General features: G+C 52.6%; 1 protein-coding gene across 1 annotated transcript in view; it reads left to right on the forward strand.

Moving 5' to 3' along the window:
* Positions 1 to 20,783, forward strand: part of KDR (kinase insert domain receptor) — a 44,372-nt gene extending 23,589 nt beyond the window's left edge. The window contains exons 16-30 of the mRNA XM_062199295.1: positions 853 to 959; positions 1,395 to 1,530; positions 1,860 to 1,964; positions 3,558 to 3,671; positions 4,278 to 4,366; positions 4,930 to 5,083; positions 6,859 to 6,956; positions 8,790 to 8,912; positions 9,050 to 9,161; positions 9,403 to 9,502; positions 9,897 to 10,002; positions 11,200 to 11,351; positions 15,364 to 15,463; positions 15,947 to 16,032; positions 19,185 to 20,783. Of these exons, the coding sequence (XP_062055279.1) occupies positions 853 to 959; positions 1,395 to 1,530; positions 1,860 to 1,964; positions 3,558 to 3,671; positions 4,278 to 4,366; positions 4,930 to 5,083; positions 6,859 to 6,956; positions 8,790 to 8,912; positions 9,050 to 9,161; positions 9,403 to 9,502; positions 9,897 to 10,002; positions 11,200 to 11,351; positions 15,364 to 15,463; positions 15,947 to 16,032; positions 19,185 to 19,407 (1,805 nt within the window). The 3' untranslated portion in view covers positions 19,408 to 20,783. The remainder of the gene's footprint in view (positions 1 to 852; positions 960 to 1,394; positions 1,531 to 1,859; positions 1,965 to 3,557; positions 3,672 to 4,277; positions 4,367 to 4,929; positions 5,084 to 6,858; positions 6,957 to 8,789; positions 8,913 to 9,049; positions 9,162 to 9,402; positions 9,503 to 9,896; positions 10,003 to 11,199; positions 11,352 to 15,363; positions 15,464 to 15,946; positions 16,033 to 19,184) is intronic.
* The last annotated feature ends 2,202 nt before the right edge of the window (positions 20,784 to 22,985 follow it).

Consider the following 22,985-nt stretch of genomic DNA (forward strand, 5'->3'; position numbering starts at 1 on the left):
AGCGGAGCACCTTGGACTTGAACCGACACTGGATTGGGATGCTGGCAAATGTTGGCTTAACCCACTGCACCACAACGCTGGCCCCATGCTTGGTTTCTTAAATGATCCCTTTTCAAACTCTGCATAGGTTAGAATGCTGATGATCAGTGTGAAGCCAGACTTTTATTTTCTTCAAATGAAATTCTTTGCTTCTCTGTAGAACATGATTGGTGTTCTCTCAGTCCAAAACTGCCCTTCCAGAACTTTCTGTGTTTGTGTTGTAAGACAGCATTATTTCTTTTTTTTTTTTTTAAAGGATTTACTTTTTTATTTGAAAGACAGAGTTATGGAGACAGAGGAAGAGACAGAGAGAGGTCTTCCATCCACTGGTTTATTCCATGAATGGCTGCAACAGCCAGGGCTGGGTCAGGCTGAAGCCAGGACCCATGAGGCTGGCAAGGTCCCGAACACTTAGCATCACCTGTTTTGCCCAGGCCACCAGCAGGGAGCTGGATCAGACGTAGAGCGGCCGGGATGTGAACCAGCGCCCATATGGGATGCCGGCACCACAGGCAGAAGCTTAGCCCAGTACGCCACAGTGCCGGCGCCATGATAGCAATAGTTGAGCCCTCGGTAGCTTCTACAGTCTGTTGCTGAATTATAAGCCCTAGTTCACCAGCTTTGCGCTTTCCACCGAGACACTTGGGGCTAGCTGGGCCTGCTCGCAAGTGTTCAGACGCCACCGGGAGGGTGTGGTCCTCGGGGACTTCTCCAAGTGGGCGGATTTCAGGTCTTGTGTTAGCACGGCCCCGTGTCGCCTCCCGTCTAAGGTGTGTTTCCAGCGGTGGGCGCCCATGCACTTGTGTCTTCCAGGTGCCCAGGAGAAGACGAACTTGGAAGTCATTATCCTTGTCGGCACCGCGGTGATTGCCATGTTCTTCTGGCTCCTCCTTGTCATTGTCCTGCGGACCGTGAAGCGGGTAACAACACAACTTCCCTTCCGCCCACTGCACCTTGGCTTCTGTGATGGATGGAAGCTGACTGGGGCTCTTTGAGTACTTTCTTCCCATTGTTGCGGGCTCAATGGGCACATTTTTATTTCAATACAATAACATTCTTGCCCACTTTCTTTGGCTCCACCACTGGGCTTTAATTGATGGAAGCTGCTAGAGGGGAAAAGGCTTGGAATGTCCAGTCTAATTAAGACTTGAAGATTTAATTCTGAGCCTGGTGCGGTGGGGTGGGGGGAAGAAGGGACACTGGAGGCAAGACTATAATAGGACGACTCTCGGAGGCCACGCGTTTTATTGGGAAAGCAGACCTCGCGAGTGAGGCTCCTATAAACAATAATAACAAGCCAGCAAACAACAGCCAAACCACGGGCCGTACGTGAGTGGGGGGCTAATGCTTTCCAGGCCAATGGAGGGGAACTGAAGACAGGCTACTTGTCCATCGTCATGGACCCAGACGAGCTGCCCTTGGACGAGCACTGTGAGCGCCTGCCTTACGATGCCAGCAAGTGGGAGTTTCCCAGGGATCGGCTCAAGTTAGGTAGGTTTTCGGTTGATGTGAATCTGGGTTGGCAAATCTGGTCCCTTCAGCTGTTGCATTCTGGTTCCGAAATATCCATGCCATCTCTTGAACGGGAGTAGTCATCCATCCAGCCGCTTCGACGTGGGGTCCCTGGATAGTCAGCTAGACCTTTAGAGAGTGCAAGTGGGTTGTTAGATGACCAAGTCAGGCCAAGGAGGTGCCCGTACTGTGATACGCTTGGGTGTATGAGAGTGGGCACCTTATCTAGCTGACACAGAGCTCTGAGGTCACTTTGGTGGTGAACTGAGCCACGTCCACTCTGGTGTTGTTCTGTTCGTTGACTCCAGGGAAGCCTCTGGGCCGTGGTGCCTTTGGCCAAGTGATGGAAGCCGATGCTTTTGGGATCGACAAGACAGCGACTTGCAAGACAGTGGCCGTCAAAATGTTGAAAGGTAAAAGCAAAATTGCATAAGGATGTATCTCCTGTAGTTGTTAACCACGGCACAGGCTTGTCTCGGTGGCTTTGGGGCGAGCTGGGCCTGCTAGCAAGTGTTCATCCAGTCTGTGCCTAGCCTTTGTGTAAGGGGGAAAATGATGCACCAGAGGGCGTGGCCTGGGGACAGGTCTCACCACTTGCCTAGGAGCCTTGTGTGGGGCTCAGCTTGCACAAGGTTACAGAGGAAAGAAAAGCACCTTTTATATTAAAATTGTTTATTAATATATTAAGGCATGAGATGATCATAAACCATCTAGAAACAAGGAAAGGAGTTTGATGTAAGTCAAAATAAAATGCAAAAGCATCATGTTCTCTAGAGTTTGAAAATGTCAGAGGCCTTTATGAATAAGAGATAATTTGCAACACAAGCATAGTTGTGCTAGGAAAGAGAGGATTTTGAGTGATTTTTTTTTAAAAAAAATTGAAAGTTATTGTGGCTGGCGTTGTGGCACAGTGGGTTAAGCTACCACTTGCTACCCCCAGCATTGCCTATCAGAGTGCTGGCTTGAATACTGACCACTCTGCTTCTGATCCAGCTCCCTGCTAATGCACCTGAGAAAACAGTGGAAGATGGCCCAAGTACTGGGGCCTCTGTCACCCACATGGGAGACCTGGATGGAGTTCTTGGCTCCTGGTTTTAGCTTGACCCAGCCCTGGCTGTTGTGGCCATTTGGGGAGTGAACCAGCTGATGGAACATTGCCCTTCCTCTTTCTCTCTGCCTTTTAAATTAAATAAATAAATACATCTTCTTGAAAAATTGAAAGTGGCTTATCTAGTGGCCATGGGATGCTGGTCTTGCCATCTGTAAGTTGGGGAGGTGATGCACAGGAAACTTTTGTTCCAGTGGTGGTGCAAGATCCACTGATGAAGATAACGCGGCTGACCCTTGGCCAAGAGGGCTTGTGCATTTCAGGGCTCTCTCCTTTTGCTTTGTCCCTTTTGTGGCCAAGGGGACTGTAATTATGAAGTGGCTCACTGGGGCCAGAGATGTGGACTGTGCCTGTCAATCAGCGAGCAGTGTAGGCTTCCGTGCAGGACCAGGTCCGGGGCCTTAGCCCCAATGGCCTCAGATGGCATCCAGCCTTCCCAGTGGGTCCTTGTTAAGGTATCTGCTTGGCACAGGCTACCCGGCAGGTCAGGATGACCCCAAGTGCACGCGGGTATTTCATTGAGGGTAGCTAGCGCTTCATAGGAAACACTGGAATGGTTCGGCTCTAACCAGCGTAGTCCACCGGAAGTGTAAAAATCCAGTTTGGTGCAAGAAGGGAGTCTGGCAGGGACTCCACTGCTGATGTGTTCTCCACTTCGCAAAAGGCTTCGCGGTGAATCCCTTTAAACGCCAAGCATTCTGGGATCACAAAGGAGGACTGGGACTCCTAAAGGAAAGTAGGGTTTGACTTTGGAGGAAATACACCTGCGCTGTGAGTCAGGTTGCGGCTGCGCCCCCGTTGGGGCACAGGTTGCCCAGCTGCTCACTGGAGAGAGAGGACTCGGCGTCCCCAGGGTAATGCCCCCCTGTGTGATTTCCCTCTTGCCCTGTTCTTGCAGAAGGAGCAACGCACAGCGAACACCGAGCCCTCATGTCCGAACTCAAGATCCTCATTCACATCGGCCACCATCTCAACGTGGTGAACCTGCTGGGGGCCTGCACCAAGCCAGGAGGTGAGTGACAGCGGACGCCTCTCCCGGCCCCATTTGACCCACGCTTCCCCACTGGTGGGGAGGGGGGCACTCAGCTCTAAAAGCCTTCGTTCCCTAAATGTAGCTGAAGGTTCCTAGATACACGGCAGGCCTACTTCATGGAGATTCAATGGGCGCCGTGATTAAATTATTCAAAAACTCTCGCTGCGATAAGAGATGTCTCATTGCTATGATAGTTTGCTCTGTGTATGCTGGAGGCTCGTGTGGGAGAAGTAAAATTGTCCCAAAACTTGACAGTAAGGGTCTTAAGAGGAGCGCCACTCTCCACTCCCTCCCCCAGTGGGTGTCGCAGCTGATTTCATGGAAAGCAAAAAAAAAAAAAAAAAAAAAAAAAAGATGGGTTTCCTTTTGAGTTCTTGATGAACTGTCTTGAGGAACTGCCTTTTGGAAAGAAGACAAGGGGGTTGGGAGCACTTGCTGGCCCCGGTCCAGTCCCAGGGGAAGATCGTAGCTGTCTGTGAAGGCATTTTGGGGGTCCATTGATGCATTTAGCCTGAATGTGGAATGTTTGGCGAGCAATGTGAGTGAAACACATCTTCCTCTCTCGCCATGCCGTGCTGTGTGCAGGGCCGCTCATGGTGATAGTGGAGTTCTGCAAGTTTGGGAACCTCTCGGCTTACTTACGGAGCAAGAGAAGCGAATTTGTCCCCTACAAGGTAGGTCATCCCCCAACTCAGCTCTGGCCACGCTGTGCAACGGAGAGGGCATCCAACACGGGGCGGCTTCGTTTTCTGTAGGCAAAATGCAGTCAGGAATCTCACGGTACCTCTTGGCTGTCATAACGCCCTCTTCGGCCTTCTGGGGGGAATGTGGGCTTTTCATGGTTTATTTCTGCACCTTGAATCTACCGACCTGTTACACTGAAGGTGCTAGAGGGGAGAGAACGTGGGTAGGACAGAGCGCAGGACAGCCCCGCGTTGTTCTCTCTCCCTTAGCCATACTCGGCCCTATGTCCCCTCTGTAAAGAGCACCCTGACATCTGGAGGGGGTCTGAGTGTAAGCAGAAAGGGGGTGTTCATCCCTGTATGCTCACAAAGGAGTTGGTTTTATGGAAGAAACCCTATCATGGCTACAGCATGCCAGAACCTTCTGTCCAGAGGCTGCATGGTCCTGACATGGGTGTCTTTCTTGTTTGCCTTGTAATAGTTCATCTGTCTCCGTAGCTACGTTTTAGGACGCATTCTGTGTTCAAAGAGTTTGCTCATTTGCTTCTCTGTAGACCAAAGTGGCGCGGTTCCGTCACGGGAAAGACTATGTGGGCGAAATCCCCGTGGACCTGAAATGCCGCCTGGACAGCATCACCAGCAGCCAGAGCTCTGCCAGCTCGGGCTTTGTGGAGGAGAAATCCTTGAGTGACGTGGAGGAAGAGGAAGGTAGCCGCCGTTGCCCGCTCCGTGCTAACACATCCTCTTGTGGGTGCAGACAAGGTGACAGACAGGGTGTCGCGGGGAACTGCTTCATGGAATGAGTCCAGTGCTGCCTCGAGTTCGAAAGAGAGCTGGAATTCCAGCCTGCCTTCGTTCAGTCTGTGCAAAAGGGGAGAGTGGAGACTCTAAGCAGTGGGCTATCTTGGGAGGCCAAGCAGGGCTAGCCTGAGACACCTGTGTAGCCCAAGAGTGCTAAGCAGTTGGCAGAGCTCAAGCCAATGCTTTAACAAACAAACACATTGGTTCAGCAGAAGAGGCGAAGTGCTGGGTTCCGGCGGGCGAGCCCGGCCTCTCTGGTGGTTGAGTTGCGTCCCGTTGCCCGGGCTGGTTGGCACCATGCTGCTTTCCTCCCCAGCATGGTGCTGCCAGCCTGCTCCCAGCAGCCTAGGAGCCATCTGTTGTGTCACCCCGGCCCCAGTGGCTTACTGAGTCTAACAGCCTCAGAGGGTCTTGCTAAACACACTGGTCTCTGTTCAGTTACCGTGTCAGCGCTCAGTGAGCCCCGGTGTGGTCCTCACTGCCAGGACCCCCTTAGAAGGAGCACGGGCAGCCCGTGCCTCCTGACATCGGGCTTCCTCATGAGTCTAGAAGAATCCAGTCATGCAAGAATTTCATCATGCAATTGTGCGTGGTACCTGCTTCTGTTTCTTTGCATCATGAGGCTGGAGAAGGAGCTTAGATCTGACATCTTTGCCTGAAAACCCTAGACGAGTGTGCAGTGGGGTGTCCAGGCTCTGAAAACGGGACCTGCACTGAGTGGAGCCCTCGCTACCCACTCTTCCCATCACAGAATGGTGGTCAGGGAGCTGAAGACCTTAGGTGCTGGCTGAGCTGGTGCATCGAGGCAGAAGGGGCGTTGGCCCAGGATTGGCCTCCAGGAAGTTGTCGTGCTGTAACCCAGCGAGTCATTGAGAAAACTGCTCCAGCCTCTTCCGTCCCTAGGAGATGGTTATGATGGCTGAGCTCTTGTTGACGCTGGTGTTCGTCTGCAGGGAAGACGCTCTACATCTTATCTCATCCACCAGAGTTAGGATTTCATCCCGAAACACCCATCCCTGTCTCGGTGTATGTTTGTGCCTGTCGCACTGCGGTAAATAATACCAGTGCACGTAACCCCCTCCTGCTGCCCAACCCTGGTGTCTCTCACCCACATCCTTGGAGGAAAAGGCACCCTAGCAGGCCAGGTTTAATGTCTGCACAGCACTTTTGAAGTCTGAGAGGGAGAGAAGTAAATAGGTTTCTGGTATTTTTAGTTATCCGTTGTAGATTGCAGCTCGACCTTTGCCCTCTGTCCCAGGACAAAGGCTGGAGAGCAGGGAGTCGATGACCCGAATATTGTTCTTTTATTTTTGGACTCCTCAATATGAAGCCATTGTTTATCCCACTGGGTCCATGAAAAAAACAAACACACACAACAAGGACAATTTCAAGCAACAAATGTGAAAAAGTCTTCCCTGTTAACCCTGTTAGTTTTCCTTCCATTATACCTCTTGGATTTACTGGTTCAATTCAGCTAAAATGGGGGGAAACTCAGTGTTTTCCCCAAGGGGTACGATGCAGGCTAATCACAGCAGGACTAGGAAGATTTCAAGAAGACAGGGGCATCTTCTGTCTGCTCTGTTTCTGGAAAGTTAGCCTCCCAGTTTGAAAAAGATCATCGCCAGAGGACAAGTTGAGTGACCGTCGGGGCACTGATCCCCGCCTCCTGCCTCTTCCCACAGCTTCCGAAGGTGTGGACAAGGACTCCCTGACCTTGGAGCACCTCCTCTGCTACAGCTTCCAAGTGGCCCGGGGCATGGAGTTCCTGGCATCGCGCAAGGTGAGTGAGGGTGTGGGAGGGAGGGTAGGGAGGTCTCAGTGCCAGGGGCTGGTCATTCCATTACCACTCTGGGCTCTTGGAAGACCTCTATGGGGAGGGGCCCTGTGTCTGCGCCCTGAGGCTGATCTGAGAGTGGGGTAGGAGCCGGCTCTTGGTTACTCTAAGAGGATGCCCGAGGCAGCTGACTGTGGAGGAAAGATGTTTGCTTTGGCTTCTGGTTCTGGAGATTCACAGTCTAAGATTGGGAGCCCCCACCCCCACCCCTGGCCGACCTCAGAGCATCCCAGGGAACACGTGTCACTTAAAGCCACCAGGACACAGTCACGAGGGCTGTGCCCCAGTGACCTAACCCAGTATGATCACCTCCTGAGGGCCCTGCTGTAGTTGGATCCAGTTTCTGTCTCTAAGTGCCATTAGCAGAAGATGTTGGGGTTTCATGAGTTTGGGGCGGGGAGTGTGTAGGTGGGGGATGAACTATGTTTAAATCAAACCACAGCAGGTGTTTAGGATTTTGTGAACTTCATTCATGGAATAAACCACCTCTGAGCACAAGGAGACTTGGGGGCTGGGGAGAAGGCAAAGCTCTCAGACTGGTGGACTTTAATGTTCCCGTGAAGGAAACAAGCCTTCGCCAGTGGACACCAGCAAAATGCATTCGTCAGATTGGAGCAGGGACTGGAGAGTGGGGGTCAAAGCAGGAGGGACATAGGGTGTGTGTGTGTGGGGGTGTGTGTGTGTGTTGGAGGGATCTGTATTCATGCACCTCGATTTTGAACAAGGTGGCCGAGAAAGATTTCCCTCCAAATGTGACATTCCAGCAATGGCTAGGAGACGGGAGACCCGGGGGCCTTGCAGATATCTTGGTGGGCGAAAGTCTATTTTAAATGTATTCTCCATTTATAACCATCCATCAGAAAGTATTTGTTAGTCGTATAATTAGAAACCAGGAAGGACCGGCTTCAGATGAGAGCGATTATGAGAGCTAAAATTAGAAAGTAGGCCAAACAAAGGCAGAGGTGGGGACGTGACAAGTTACAAATATTCCGAAGGTTGTAAACACGGCGGGGCGGGGGGTACCCCCCATTTCCCCTGCAAAGAGAAACACTGGGGTGAGAGGAGGAAGCCGGGCAGATTCCAGTGCTGGTGCAGGGGTCCGAGGTGCCGGGCTCCCAGGGACACAGGACTCCTCCTCTCTGCCTCTCTGATCTGCCCGGAGGCTGCGGGGTCCCTGCAGGGAGGTAGAGGAAGGTTCAGGATGTGGATCTGTTGCACTGGTTGGTGCACAGCACACCTGCCTGACTTCCCGGGCTGTCCGTGCCGTCGTAGACCTCTACGACAAAACCACACTCTGCAAGCAAACAGGAACAGCACGCCTGGTGACTGTTCTATCAGAGCCAGGCCAGCCTCAGGTCCACAGGGGCTGGGGAGGTCCAGAGACAGCACCCCACCTGTGAGCACCCTGGCTTCTGATTCTGTGCCTCCATTCACAAGAAATCCCATCCTGCAGCCTCCCGTTCACCATATATGGCACCAGGCAAAGGGACGTGTGGCTGTGACCAGACGCAGGTTTTAAACTGTGACCCAGAGGAGTCTCTGACTCCAGCATCACACCCTAACTCAGTTACTTAACTCAGAGCCTGGGGCTGTTTACGGAATAAACAAATGTGCTTCAACCAAGTGCACTTGACTTTTTTTTTTTTTTCCCCCTGAAGTGTTGATAAAAGATTCTCGCCCAGTGGGATTTTTTTTTTCCCCCCCGAAGTGTGAGGTCACGAGCCATGGGGAGGAGCTGAGCTGTGCGGGGAGCTAACACACGCACGATTCTCCTTGCAGTGCATCCACAGAGACCTGGCGGCGCGGAACATCCTCTTGTCGGAGAAGAACGTGGTGAAGATCTGTGACTTTGGCCTGGCCCGGGATATTTATAAGGACCCCGATTATGTCAGAAAAGGAGATGTAAGTTGCAGAGATGGACCTGTGATGGCTCAGGGCACAGAGGCCCAGCTCCTCAGCGCCCACGTGCAGGAACAAAGGTTGCTTTCCCCTCTGATGCTGGCTAACTTGGGTCCCGTTCTGGTCCTCCACCCTTTCAGGCTCGCCTGCCTCTGAAATGGATGGCCCCGGAAACGATTTTCGACAGAGTGTACACGATCCAGAGCGACGTGTGGTCTTTCGGCGTGTTGCTCTGGGAGATATTTTCCTTGGGTGAGTGACGCTCCGTGTCCCCCCCTGGCTCAGACTCCAAGGAGGCTGATGAACCTTAACGGCCCCGCCACGTGTCTTATCCTCTCCTCGATTTCACCTCTGCCATGTGAAACTTGGAGACTTTGGATTGGAAATCTAAAAGGAAAAAAAAAAAAGTCATATAGACAATAAGGATGTGCCAGCATCAGGCTCAGGACACATCAAACACTCAGATTACAGCCCCGCCTGTGTGGATTTTTAGGTGCTTCTCCGTATCCCGGAGTGAAAATCGATGAAGAATTTTGTAGGCGGTTGAAAGAAGGCACGAGAATGAGAGCCCCTGATTACACCACGCCCGAAATGTAAGATCCCAGGACTGTCCCGTCTCCTCCGTCGCTCACCCAGCCTTCCTTCCCGATGCAGCTCCCTCTGCCAGGACCCTCCAGGGCCCCGTGTGGGTCCTGCCTTCCCCTTACTGATGCCAGGCAGGCAGAGCGCTTGCAACCGTGGTGCTTGGAGATCGCTCCCTGCCCGTTGGTTTTCTAGGAGATGCCAATTTGTGGGGTTTCCTTTTCTATCTGTACCTGGCTGCTGAGGGCAAGGGGGTGCGCCAAGCACGGTTTCTTCTCGGCCTTTGGTACGCACGCTGGCTCCTGGTCGGCTCTTCCCGGGTGTTCACCTGTTGCCTTTCGGTTCGCAGCTTCAGAGCCTGGAGGGAGGAGGCAGCCTGTGAAATCCGGTGTCTTGCTTCCGTAGGTACCAGACCATGCTTGACTGCTGGCACGGGGAGCCCAACGAGAGACCCACGTTTTCCGAGCTGGTGGAGCATCTGGGGAATCTGTTACAAGCGAGCGCTCAGCAGGTTGGTGGTCCTCCCTCTGCGAAGCTGCTACATGGGTGTCAAGGACACTGGTGCTGCCTGGCCCTGCTCAGCGTCACCGTAGCATCCTGGGAGCCACGGGCTAAGGGGCCGTATTCCTTCAGATCAGAACAACGATGCTTTTCTAAAAGCCCTAATTCCCCTTTCAGACAGAGGAGCTTTGCAGTCATGGCCTGGGAGTGGACGGCTCCTACTCCCACGTACTTACAGGGGGAACTTCAAAAAGCTCATGGATAAATGGAATTCAAAGATAAGTTTATCTTCCTACAGAAAATTTTTGAAATCCATGTGCACAGTTTTTTATCACGTGCATTCTCCATGAACCTTTTGAAGACACCTACAAATGCTCTCCTAAAGTTAAGGAAAAAAAAAAAAAAGGACCTAGTTGATCTACAGAACATGAACAATGAAAGGAATTTTCTAGAAATGTTTGATAAATTCCATAGGCAAAAATACACCCAAACTTTGCAAAATAGGTATTTTTTTCTTTTCTTTCTTTTTTTTTTTTTGGGGGGGGGGGGGTAAAATCCCAGTCCCATGGCTTCTACTAGTGGATTTTAGAGTCGTAGCTTTTACCATTAGAAAATAATTTCATCGTTAGTCTATGCCTCATCCTACAGTGAAAACCAGATTCCTCCTTCTGTGCTTCTGAGGGGCGCTGGGAAATAGGCGAGGTCTGTTTTTATCCATCACCTTCCAAACACTTGGAGGCACACTGCCCTTGGCTGCGTTCTCTCGAGAAATAATGTTGCGTCGTGCACCGTCTTCTTGGAAAACCCATTTTCCCACTCACTCACCTGCCATCCCTTTGCCCAGTGCTCCACATGCAGAAGTTCCAACTGAATGTGCTTGGCAGGGGCTGGCCTGGTGGCCGGGCTTTGTGACGACATGGGTCTCAGCTCTGTGTCTCTGCCTTTGTCCTTGTCCCACCTGTGACCAGAGCAGTTCTCCGGGGCTATGGGCCCCCAGCCTCCTGGTCGGTAATGACCTCCTTTCCTATTCCTTCTCACGCCCATCCTTGCTTTCAAGCGCCCTGCTTTGGTGAAACCATTTGGAATGCTGTGCAGGTATGAAAGCCAACACACTCCATCACCCCGAAGCCGCCGTGCCCCTGTTGCTCATGGGAGGCTCTTGCGGGACCAGAGCCGTAACGATAGATCTCTGTGCTGACGGTTTCAGGGTGGCAAAGACTACATTGTTCTTCCGATGTCAGAGACTTTGAGCATGGAAGAGGATTCCGGGCTCTCCCTGCCTACCTCACCTGTTTCCTGTATGGAGGAAGAGGAAGTGTGCGACCCCAAATTCCATTATGACAACACAGCAGGAATCAGGTACGCATGTGTGTGTGGGTGTGTGTGTGTGGGGGTGTGTGTGGGGGTGTGGCCAGCTTCCCCTGGGGGTGGGGAGAGTGGAGCTTCACAGCCACTCGGGGGAGGGAGAGGGAGGAAGATGGGGGCTGCACTCCACCTCCCCGGAACCTTGGCGCTGAGACACCTGTGTGTGTGCGTGGTGGGTGCTCCTTGGAGAGGCACTGGATGGGTGTGCTTCCTCCCACCTGGAGCCCACGTTGCTGCCACTGCCGCCCTGCAGCTGTGAATAGCTAGAATGCCCCAGCTTGCTACCCTGCAGAAAAAGAGACCAGTGTCAGAGAGACATCTGCATTTAAATTACCCCCATGTCCACCTTTATCCATGGGAATTAACCGGCTTAGGAAAGATCCAGGCAGGGGGAGTCCTGTGCATGTGTGAGATACACGCAAGGCGCTCTGCCCGCGGGGTAGACCGTCACGCAGCCGTGGCCAGGATCAGAGTGGATGCTGTGTCTTGCAGGCTCCTCCCGAGACGGGTTATCAGCATTGTATTTGCATAACGGGCGTCTGGGCTTATCTGAAACACGTGCACCGAAGTCCATTCCTGAAGGCAGCTTGCTCCTTGCTTGGTCGCAGCACGGGGCCAGCTCCATTACCTAGGGCAGGATGGTGCTGTGGTTAAACATCGGGCATGGGAGTCAGCAGCCAAGCGACTGGGGCTGGGCGCCCAACCTCCCGCTCAGCTCCCTCCTACTCAGATCACACCCCTGACATGGATCCAGTCCTGGGCCCCTGACCAAGGAGGGGCTGTCAGAGAGACAGAGTCACTAAACAAGACCCAGTTTCCACTCCCACACTTGCGAATTCCTAGTTCAAGTTCAGCGTGGGACTGTCTCCTCCTCTCTCAGAGTCACAGCCTCCTGAACCACCCTCCTGTGTTTGCGTGACCGGCTCGAGAGCACGCAAGCCGGCAGCCCATTGGCTGGCGTGGGAGTGCTGCACACGGACCAAGCAGGAGATAAAGCCATGGGTGTGCGCGTCATGCAAGGGCCACAAACAGGGCTGCCCCTGAGATAGGAGTGTGAGCATTTTACCCCCGGGGTGCACAGGCCAAAGTGACGCCACACTCCCGACATGCACCTGCCTGCTGTTTTCTGTCTGTGGTTTTTGATCTGGTCTCTCCAGCCTGGTTTCTCTTTTATCCAGCCATAATTTGAAAAATAAAGTGGAAATTGGAATCTTTTATCTGCAGGTCTTCCCAACCCCCTCCACCTTTCCCCATTTTTGTAAAAATAAAACTCACAGCAGGCTTGTAATCATCTGGGTTACAAAGAAGAGCGAAACAGAGGCGTTGGCGCACTTGGTTTTTGATGCTCGTCTTGCGGTTTTGCCTCTCTGGGGAGACAGAGTGGAGGTGGCGGCCCCTCTCCGGAGACTTATTCTGTCCTCTCGCGCATTTCCAGCCAGGGAGAAAAGCACTTGCTTCCGCCTTATGATTTTCAACGCCATCGTGTTATAAATAGAGCCGGACGGAGGCATCGCTGTGGGAGCTAGCCTCGGGGTCTCTTGCCCCTTTAAACAGTTGTCAAAATATTTGCGCAGCACGCATTGAGCGAGGAGGCTGGAGAGCGTGCGGGGTGGGGGAAGGCCCGCTCCTGGCTAGACTTAGCTCTGTCTCTGATTCCCCCCCCCCCCCCGCGGGTCAGCTCTGGCCCCCAGGCTGCACGCTTCCCGCGAGAAAGCACATATCCTCGGGACCCATCTTGCTTTGAGGACTGTGTGTGCGGTGGCTCCGTCATTTCCTCCCACGCCAAGCCCCTGGTCAAAGACCGCATCGCGGTTCTCCCCAGAGAACAGTCTAGGTTCTCGCCGTGTCCTCCTGGGGGTGAATTTGCCAGTGCTGAGAAAGTGACCCTGGTAGAGGATGCGTGGGGCAGCCTGCCAGGTGCACGCTCGGGCTGGGGCGGGGGACGGCTGTCTCCACCTCTGTCTGTTCCGCGCCCCCTCTTTCTCCCAGCACAAGGTCAGTGCACCCACGGCTGTGCGTGTTCCACACAGACGTGAACAACCACACCTGTCACTTGCTCGCTCCTGATCCTCTTCCAAGGGAGTCGATGCGGAGGAAAGAACAAAATACTCCCCTGCCCGGGCTTTGAGTCACGGTCCCAGCCCCCGTTGGCTGTTTTTCCCCTTGGGCCTTGGCTTCCTTATTTCCAAGTGGGAAATCGTGGGGAGACCTGTTTGGTGGTTCCGTGAGGAGCCGCTGCCATGTGTCTGCGGAAGTGCTCTGGTGGCTCCGAAAGACCGGGCCCCACTTTAAGTCAGTGGGCTCAGAATCCAAGGAGCTTCCTCCGGCAGCTGCCCTGTCCCTCAAGCTGACCACCCTAGGGGAGCCTCCCTCCCAGGCTTCTCTGGACTCTGCCTGTTTGCAGCTCCTGTGGGTCTTCCCTGCCTTGCACCTGGCTGCCTTCTGGTTCAGGGCGTTGCCCTTCCGGTGGGTCCCACTACCTCTGGTTGTGCCCACAGTCCAAAGTCAGCTTTCTAAGGGCGCCTCTGCTCATGTCAGACCATGCTTAAAATCTTCCAGGGCTTTCTCATCACCTTCAAAATAATAACACTCTAGCCGTGGGATCTCTCACAAGTTCCTTGACCTGCCCGTGCCTCAGTTTCCCCACCTGAAGAGCTGGGCTAGCAATGCCCACTCCTAGAGCAGTAGCATTGTAAGGATGCCATATCGGAAGGGCACTTAGCATTCCCCGACGTGGGGGCGGCCCTCAGTGAGGGCTTCCTGTTGAGGGAGTGAGGGGGTGATTGACATGGACGTGTCGGGCGTGGGCATGTCGTTGTTGACAGCTCCACTGTTAGGGACCTTGCTTCTCGCTGCAGGTCGAGTCCTGTTTGTCGTGTGGAGTCTTGTGTGTGCGGGTCACTGGCAAACCCCATGTGCTCTTTCCTTGTAGGGAGAGGAGCCAGCCTCCTTGGGGGAGGAGGGAGACTCAGTCTCCCTCCTCCTTTGCTCTGAGGTGTATCGGCGTGTTCCAGCAGGTGGCCTATGGGAGGAAGTAGGTTGGGAGAGGAGTCTGTTTACTGTCTCTCTGGGCGCTTCCTGCGACAGGGACTTCCCGTCCCCCGACTTGGGCTGGGTGTGGTTTTGGTAGGATTGCGTGGCCCCGACCCACAGCCACGTGGGAGGAGAGGAGCACTCCCCAGGAAGAGGTGATTGGCACCTGACCTGACTTGTTCTCTGGTGGAAGCTCTTGATGGAAACTGGCTTCTTTTGGAATTCGTAGGAGAGAAACCAGCTTTGGCTGGGAGAGAGCTGCCTTCCTGAGAATGCCACGCCCAACACTTGCCACTTCATTCATCTTCCCGACAGCTGTGCGCACTGGGCAGCAGGGCAGCTAACGGCCAGTGCAGCCGAAGCTCAGAAGCACTCACGGGGTCTCAAGTCTGGGTGGGCAGAGGGAGACTCTGACATGCGCAGGATACGGCCTTTCCTGAGACAGGCGAAACGGGGGCTCTTGAGCCTCAGCCCGCCTCTGCCCTCTATGGAAACTTCTAGAAGGAGGAAGGTGTCTGCAGCTCCTCGCTGCGTTCAGTGTGCTTTAGGGACGCCCACAGGTGCTTCCTCTTGTCCAGGTTGCTCTGTGAGTGGTGTCTGGAAAAACTGGCCCAGGCTCTGGGCCCAAAGATGTGAGTGGGATACCCAGAGTCCCTCAGGGTTGCCACGTGCATGCAGGAGGCCAGCAGTCTGCTGGGGTTGTCCTTAGGCCAGCGCTGGACCTCAGAAGTATGATTCAAAGGAACCAGGCTCCCTGGTTACATTATACTTTTAAATGGACTTTTACAGGAAATGAAACCTTCAACGTGTGCTAGCAAAGATTTTGTTTGTTTTGTTTTGTTTTCTTTCTCCAAAGGATGTTTGGAAGGTTGCTGCTCAACTTGTGGTTGAAAGATAATGAATTTAGGTATCACTTGTGGTATCTACAGCCAAATATACCACCGCTAAAATATAAATATTTGTCCTCTTGCAGTCAGTATCTGCAGAACACTAAGCGAAAAAGCCGGCCTGTGAGTGTAAAAACATTTGAAGATATTCCACTGGAGGAACCAGAAGTAAAAGTAGTCCCAGATGTAAGTACATCTTTTAAAAATAGTCTTAGAAATAATACGAAGGCTGAAACACTAGCTACACAAATATTAGCCTAAGCTTTAGAGTCTTGGAGCCTCATCGCAGGGCTGTGCTTGGTGGTATGTGCCACGGGGTCATTATGGGGATGGAACTTCGGTTTTTCCATGAAAGAAAGGCCCCGGTCCAAGGTTCAAGAGGGACTAACTTCGTGCCCAGTTTCACTAAAGTGCAGAGTGTCTCTGGGAGAGAGGGCTGGGAATGGACATGCCAGCTGCCTCGTGCCTCCTCTCTTCCCCACCCTGGGCCTACCTGTGGGGAGCACCTGCGCCCTCTGCTAGCTTGCGCCATTTCCAGCCACGACAGCTTCACCTTCCTCTGTAGGACACTGGAGCGTGTGCTCTGATAGAGTTGAGAATTGGGTGAGCTCAGTGGCGGGGCCCTGCCTGCACTCAGTCAGCCAAGCCGTCTCCTTGTCTCTTATGTAGGACAACCAGTCGGACAGTGGCATGGTGCTTGCATCAGAAGAGCTGAAAACTTTGGAAGACAGAACCAAATTAGTTCCAGCTTTTAGGTAAGACTCAGCCAAAGGAAACCAATTTCAGCAGGAAATTTTGCAAACTGTTAAGGGGGGTTTTGCCTGTTAGTTAGTGTCTTTGTTGGTGGGAGAAGCTAACGTCCTTAATTAGCAACCCAACAAAGACTGGAACAATGAAATTGACAAGTCAGAACAATCTGAGGTAAACAAGAGGATTTGGCTAATTTGGATGAGAATTTGAGAGTGCTAGATTTCCGAGTGTATTTACCATGCCTCTTAGTTTGTGTGATACTTGCAAACTAACAAAAATCTCACAGGTTGTGATCCCTAAAGCTCCCGATAGATTAAAATCATCATGGACATAAATGAGTGACTCTTAGGACGGATGCTATGTGAATAACCCACATCTATTTATTTGAGATGCTTCAATACTGCTGAATTCTTTTTTTTTTTTTTTTTTTTTGACAGGCAGCGTGGACAGTGAGAGAGAGAGACAGAGAGCAAGGTCTTCCTTTTGCTGTTGGTTCACCCTCCAATGGCCGCCGCGGTAGCGCGCTGCGGCCGGCGCACCGCGCTGATCCAATGGCAGGAGCCAGGTGTTTATCCTGGTCTCCCATGGGGTGCAGGGCCCAAGGGCTTGGGCCATCCTCCACTGCACTCCCGGGCCAGAGCAGAGAGCTGGCCTGGAAGAGGGGTAACCGGGACAGGATCGGTGCCCCGACCGGGACTAGAACCCGGTGTGCCGGCGCCGCAAGGCGGAGGATTAGCCTAGTTGTAGACAAAGTGTTACATTTGGTTTTGAATATAATCTTCCATATGACTCAACAGAAACTTGTAGTTGCTTTGAATGCCTAGAGTTGCTTTTAACACAACAAATACATGGAAATCTATATTCATAAGAATAATAGGGCCGGAGCTGCGGCTCACTAGGCTAATCCTCTGCCTGCGGCTCTGGCACCCCAGGTTCTGGTCCCGGTTGGGGCACCGGATTCTGTCCCGGTTGCTCCTCTTCCAGTCCAGCTCTCTGCTGTGGCCTGGGAAGGCAGTGGAGGATGGCCCAGGTCCTTGGGCCCTGCACTCGCATGGGAGGCCGGCGGCGGGGGAGGGGAGGCACCTGGCTCCTGGCTTTGGATCGGCGCAGCGCACTGGCCACAATGTGCCAGCCGTGGCAGCCACTTGGGGAGTGAACCAACAGAAAAAGGAGGACCTTTCTTTCTGCTTCTCTCTCTTACTGTCTAACTCTGCCTGTCAAAAAAAAAAAAAAAAAGAATAGGATAAGGGTATTTATTTGCTAGAAGGTCCACTTTAGGTAAGAATTGAAAACATTTTGATCTACTTGGACTCTAACTGTGGTGAAATGGGAACACACAAGGGTTTTTGAATAAACCTTACACTAAAAACTCCCATATTCCCTCCCCAAAGCTCGTTAAAACCTGCCATTGTTTGGATTAATTATTCTCTTTAAGGCTCAAGGTGAGAAATTATGAAGGCCCATCGTAAATTTCATGCGTGGATTCATTCAAAAACCATTTATTGAGCACCTATTATGGCCAGGCAATTGTTCATTGCACAGATAATTCACACACACACACACACCCCGTGCCCTTGATCGAGACCCTTAAACTAGTTGCATTAGGATTGGAGTGAAGGAAAAATCCCACGTCTGGTCTTTGGAGTGACTTTTAAACTATTTATTAACAGAGTTGGCAAACTTCTTTTTGAACTTTTGTTTTAAAGATTTTATTTATTTATTTGAGAGGTAGAGAGAGGGAGAGACAGAGAGAAAGGTCTTTTATCCACTGGTTCACTCCCCAGATGACCGCAACTGCCGAAATTGGGCCGATCTGGAGCCAGGAGCCAGGAGCTTCCTCCAGGTCTCCGACGCAGATGCAGGGGCCCAAGGACTTGGGCCATCTTCAACTGCTATCCCAGGCCATTAGCAGGGAGATGGATCAGAAAAGGAGCAGCCAGGACTCGAACCAGCGCCCGTATGGGATGCCAGTGCCACAGGCCGAAACAGCCTACTGTGCCACAACACCGGCCCCTTTTTGAACTTTTTAACATAAGTGATTTGGGTACAACACTGATGAAGGGGAAGGCTCCTTAGAGAGGCTTGAGAAAACGTCCGTCATGAAGGCTTCGGTCTGCACAGTGCACACTGCCCGATTCTGACACGGGTCCAGTCTGTCGGGGTGCCAGGCCACTGAGCCCGTGCTCCTGCTGGGGCTCCGTCCCTCCAAGGAATGTGGAGTTGATGAGCAGAAAGCGGTTTGTGACACCTCTGACTTGTGTGCACACACGTCTCAAGGGGGTACAGTTTCCAGTTGCTCACGACCCTTATCACCCCCATACCTGTGCATGGTCGTGCCCTCATGGAGAGAGTGTGAGTGTGGAGAGCACCAGTCAACTTGGAGAACATTCCAGTGTCCTTTAGGTTTTTTTTTTTTTTTTTAAGATTTGTTTATTTATTTGAAAGGCAGAGTTACAGAGAGGCAGAGAGAGAGAGAGAGAGAGAGAGAGAGAGACAGAAGTCTTCCATCGACTGGTTCACTCCCCAAATGGTTGTAATGGCCCGAGCTATGCCAATCCAAAGCCAGGAGCCAGGAGCTTCTTCCAGTTCTCCCACATGGGTGCAGAGGCCCAAGCACCTGGGCCATCTTCTACTGCTTTCCCAGGCCACAGCAGAGAGCTGGATCGGAAGTGGAGCAGCTGGGACTAGAACCGGCGCCCGTATGGGATGCCGGTGCTGCAGACGGGAGCTTTAACCCACTGAGCCACAGCGCCGACCCCCAATTTCCTTTAAGACCATGAAAGTGGCCTCTTGGCTCCTGTCCGTGTGTATCCACTTGGCATTCTGCAGGGCCAGAAAACCACTCCCTTGGCTGGCGACTTTGCAGAGCCCAGAACTGCCTTTGCTTTCAAGGGGGGCTTCAGCGACTTGCACCTGGACAGGGAGACCAAGCTGCAGCCACTGATTCACGCCAGGACCTGAAAACAGATATTGTCCCAGTCAACCGGATGTGCGGATTAACGACGACTGGGAGAGACCGGGGGTGGGGGTAGGGGTGGGGGGTGGGTGTGTCCCCAGGGAGATGACAGCCCACGTGGAGCTGGGAACGGGCTTAGGGCGACAAGCAAACACCCTGCCTTCTCTCTACCCACTCACTTGCTCTCCGTTTCTTCCACAGTGGAATGATGTCCAGCAAGAGCAGGGAGTCTGTGGCATCTGAAAGCTCCAACCAGACGAGCGGCTACCAGTCCGGGTACCACTCGGACGACACAGACACCGCCGTGTCCTCCAGTGAGGAGGCCGAACTTTTAAAGCGGGTGGAGGCTGGAGGGCCGGGGGGCGGCCCGGCCCTGGGTCTCCAGCCTGACTCTGGCGCCTTGTTGAGCTCCTCTGCTGTTTAAAGGGGGTTCCCGCGTACCCCACTCCTGGAAGTCCCGGGAGAGGCGAAGCTCAGACAGCCACCGCCGCCGGGAAGTAGCCACATGTGACTTTTGTTTCCATAGAAACCAGAAAGGACCTCGGACCGCAGGGAGGAGTCTTCCAGGCGCTTCCCAAGATGCTCCTGACCCAAGAATGTGTGTGTGTGTGTGTGTGTCGTCTTGTGTTGATGTTCCCTTCCAGCGGTTTCCAGACTTTTTCTCACGCCCCCAGCTGTAAGAAGTGCCAGCCCTGGGGAGCCAGCAGAGCTAGAGAACTGGGCGGTGCTGCCCGTGCTGGGGGTAGTGAGGCTGGCCACCACGGACAGGGCCCAGGCCAAGTGCACGGCGCTGTGCGGGCTGCGGGGCCGAGCCTGCTGGCTGGAGCCTGCCTGCACCTCGTGTTGGCTCCGGCGAAGGTGGCCCCGTGGTCTCTTAGGAAAGGCCGCCCGGGGTTTCTGGTTGGAGGAGTTTGCGTGCTCTGGGCAGTTGGGCCAAAGCAGAATTCCTGGTGCGCTTCCGACCCCTGATGAGAGTTCCTTCCGCACCCTGACGTGGCTCCTGGCCGAGTCCCGGGAAGGAAATGACGCAGGTCTGGCTCCTTGTCTCCCAGGCCGATCCGCTCTGCAGAGCGCCGAGAAGGAAAGACATTCGGCCCGAGGTGCCCTGTCCCGGGCAGGAGTCTGACCCTGCAGGCGGCTTCTAGAACCTCTGGCTGAGTGCACACGTGGCTGACCTGGTGGCCCGTGTCTGGGACTGATCGCAGCAAGTGTCAGCCTTCCGGCCTCTTCTCCCCCCTCCCAGCCCCACACCCTCGCCCCCACATCGGTTCTTTGGGGGCCCTCCACACTCCAGTAAGCCCAACTCGATTTGTTCACTCTCGACTGTTAGCTTTTTGTTTTTTTCGAAATTACTTTATAGCCAAAGTTATAACAACATCTATTGTATTATTTAGACTTCTAACATATGAAGCTGTTTCTTCTGATTTTTGTCCTTGTCCTGTTCTTTTCTTTAAAAAAAAAAAAAAAAGAAGAAACTATTTTTCCATTGGTTGGTACCATAGTGTGAGATGCTGGGAACAATGGCTATAAGACATGCTATGGCACACATATTTATAGTCTGTTTATGTAGAAACAAATGTAATATATTAAAACCGTATAATATATATAATGAACTTTGTACTATTCACCCTTCGTATCAGTATTATGTAGCATAACAGTGGTCATCATATTTCAGCAATTGAGGTCATTTTATTAAAAAAACATTGAAACCTTAAAGGATTCTCTCCTGTACCTGCCATTTCTTTGGTTTTTCAAAGGGAGGAGGGGGAGTTAGACATAGTATGACTGTTTTGCATTTTTACTGGTCCCCCTCTTCGTCTCATGAAGGATATCTTCATAAACTGTTCATCTACTTTGTAAGCAATAAAGATATTCATAGTAAAAAAAAAATGGTATGGTACTATCACAGCTATTTTGAGAACAAGTACCCCTGGCTTGAGTTGTAATTGTTCATTGCACAGATAATTCACACACACACACCTGATTGTATTTGTAAAACAGACCGAGATATGTGTTTCCATGTCCTGCCCGTGGACCCCATGTCTCAGAACAATCACCGGCACCGATGAATCTCCCTACTCTTGTTGTTTATACTTTTGTTCTTTATACGGGGTTTTGCAATGTGTAAAATGTGCCTCTTTTGATGGCTCTTCGGGTCTTCATGTTATCGAGAAAGGTCTTCCCAATCCTAAAACAACCCCAAATTCTAGCTTTGCTTCTCCGATTGCACTTGAGTCCACTTGGGATTTATTTGCACATGTGAGGGTCAGGGCAGCGCCACCTGCACTTACGCCCCCGTTTCCCGTGGTTGTGGAACTGCCCCCCGTAGCGTCTGTCAAACCTGTCGTCCCACTGAGACCTGCCCAGATTTACGATGGTGAAGCGGGTGGTGGTGTGGGTGTCTGCTTCCCAAGGACAGCACTGAACAGCTTGCTGATTGGCTGGGATTGGGGGATCAGGGTCTCCTGCCAGACCTTGGCCAAGCAGGGCTCAGGCTGGCCCTGAAGATGGGCCCTCCCAGGCCCCTGCTGTCACAACTTCTCCCCACCGATGAAGGGAAGCAGAGTCTAAGCCATTCTGGATATTTTAAAACACAGCACTTTGTCATTGAGAAAAGATTGTGTCTCCCCAGTGGCTCCTGGCATTGGCCCCCCTGCCAGGAACTTGGACCCATCTGGACCCTCACAGTGAGTGCGGAAATGTCTGTGGCCCTGGGGCAGCGTGGCTGGGGGGTGAGGCCCGGCCTGCTCCTCCCTCTCTCCTGTGCTGTGCTCACCTCCCGTTCTGAGCTCCTGTCTCTGCTTTGCCCTGCAGAGAAGACAAATGTGTGGCTTTCTCAAGAGCTGCCTGCACGCTCTGATGTGCACGCTCTAATCACGGGGCTTGGGATGATTTCGGCTAGGCCTCCCTCCGTCTGGGCTCCTTCCCTCCCGTGCGTCTCCGGGCTCTCTCTGCACTGCTCCTCGGGAAGGCGGGAGATGCAGGCAGGATCAAGTTCATGACCCCTGGACTAGGTTTCCCTAGCAGCACACGCATCCCCTTGACATCTTTGATGCAGCACACACAGCTTGTAGATGCTCATCTAGCCCGAGTTCCCTGTCTCCCCCTCGGGTGTCTGTTTCTGAAGACATTAGCAGCAGATGATAAAATGCAGGCAAACCCAGAAAGCTAACGTCTTTTTCCCTTAGAGACCGCCAGTGCGTTCGAGAGTTCATTAGGAAGCACAGCTCAAAGGGGTCTGTTTTTATCAAGCTCGGCTTTGTAAATGGACGTCTCCCACGTTCAAGTTTGGACCTCAGTAAAAATCTGTGTTGCAGGAAACTCTAAGTGCAGTTTTTGGACAAGTTAGAGAAAATTCCAGAATGCTTAAGAAGTTGAAATGGCCAAGTCATGGACCCTGGTTTGGTTTGCAGTGGAGGGAAGTGACAGAAGCTGGGGACAGCAACCCAGGGAGGAATGGAGCAGCCGAGGGGACCTGAGGTTCTGGAGCTCCGATAGACCCGAGACCCGAGGCCTCAGAGAGACAGGGTGCCCCTCCCATGGCGCCGACTCCAGCCCAGTGAGGGTCAGGAGACATCAGATGTTCCTCCCGTCTTTCTTGTGGCCCAACATGACTGCCATCCTCACTACCTGTAAACCAGCATTGAGTTCAGTAATTTTCTGTAACTTTTTAGTTGTTTTTTTTAAAATTAATTTATTTATTTGAGAGGCAGACTTATAGACAGAGAGAGGGAGAAATAGAGAGAGAGGTCTTCCATCTTCTGGTTCACTCCCCAGATGGCCACAATGGCCGGAGCTGTGCTGATCTAAAGCCAGGATCCAGGAGCTTCTTCCAGGTGCAGGGGCCCAAGCACTTGGGCCATCTTCTATGGCTTTCCAGGCCTTAGCAGGGAGCTGGATGGGAAGTGGAGCAGCCAGGACTTGAACTGGTGCCCATATGGGAGGCTGGTGCTGCAGGCAGAGGCTTAACCTACTACACCACAGTGCTGGCCTCAACACTTT

The sequence above is a fragment of the Lepus europaeus genome, chromosome 8, assembly GCF_033115175.1.
Source record: "Lepus europaeus isolate LE1 chromosome 8, mLepTim1.pri, whole genome shotgun sequence".
In the NCBI taxonomy this organism is placed as follows: Eukaryota; Metazoa; Chordata; class Mammalia; order Lagomorpha; family Leporidae; genus Lepus; species Lepus europaeus.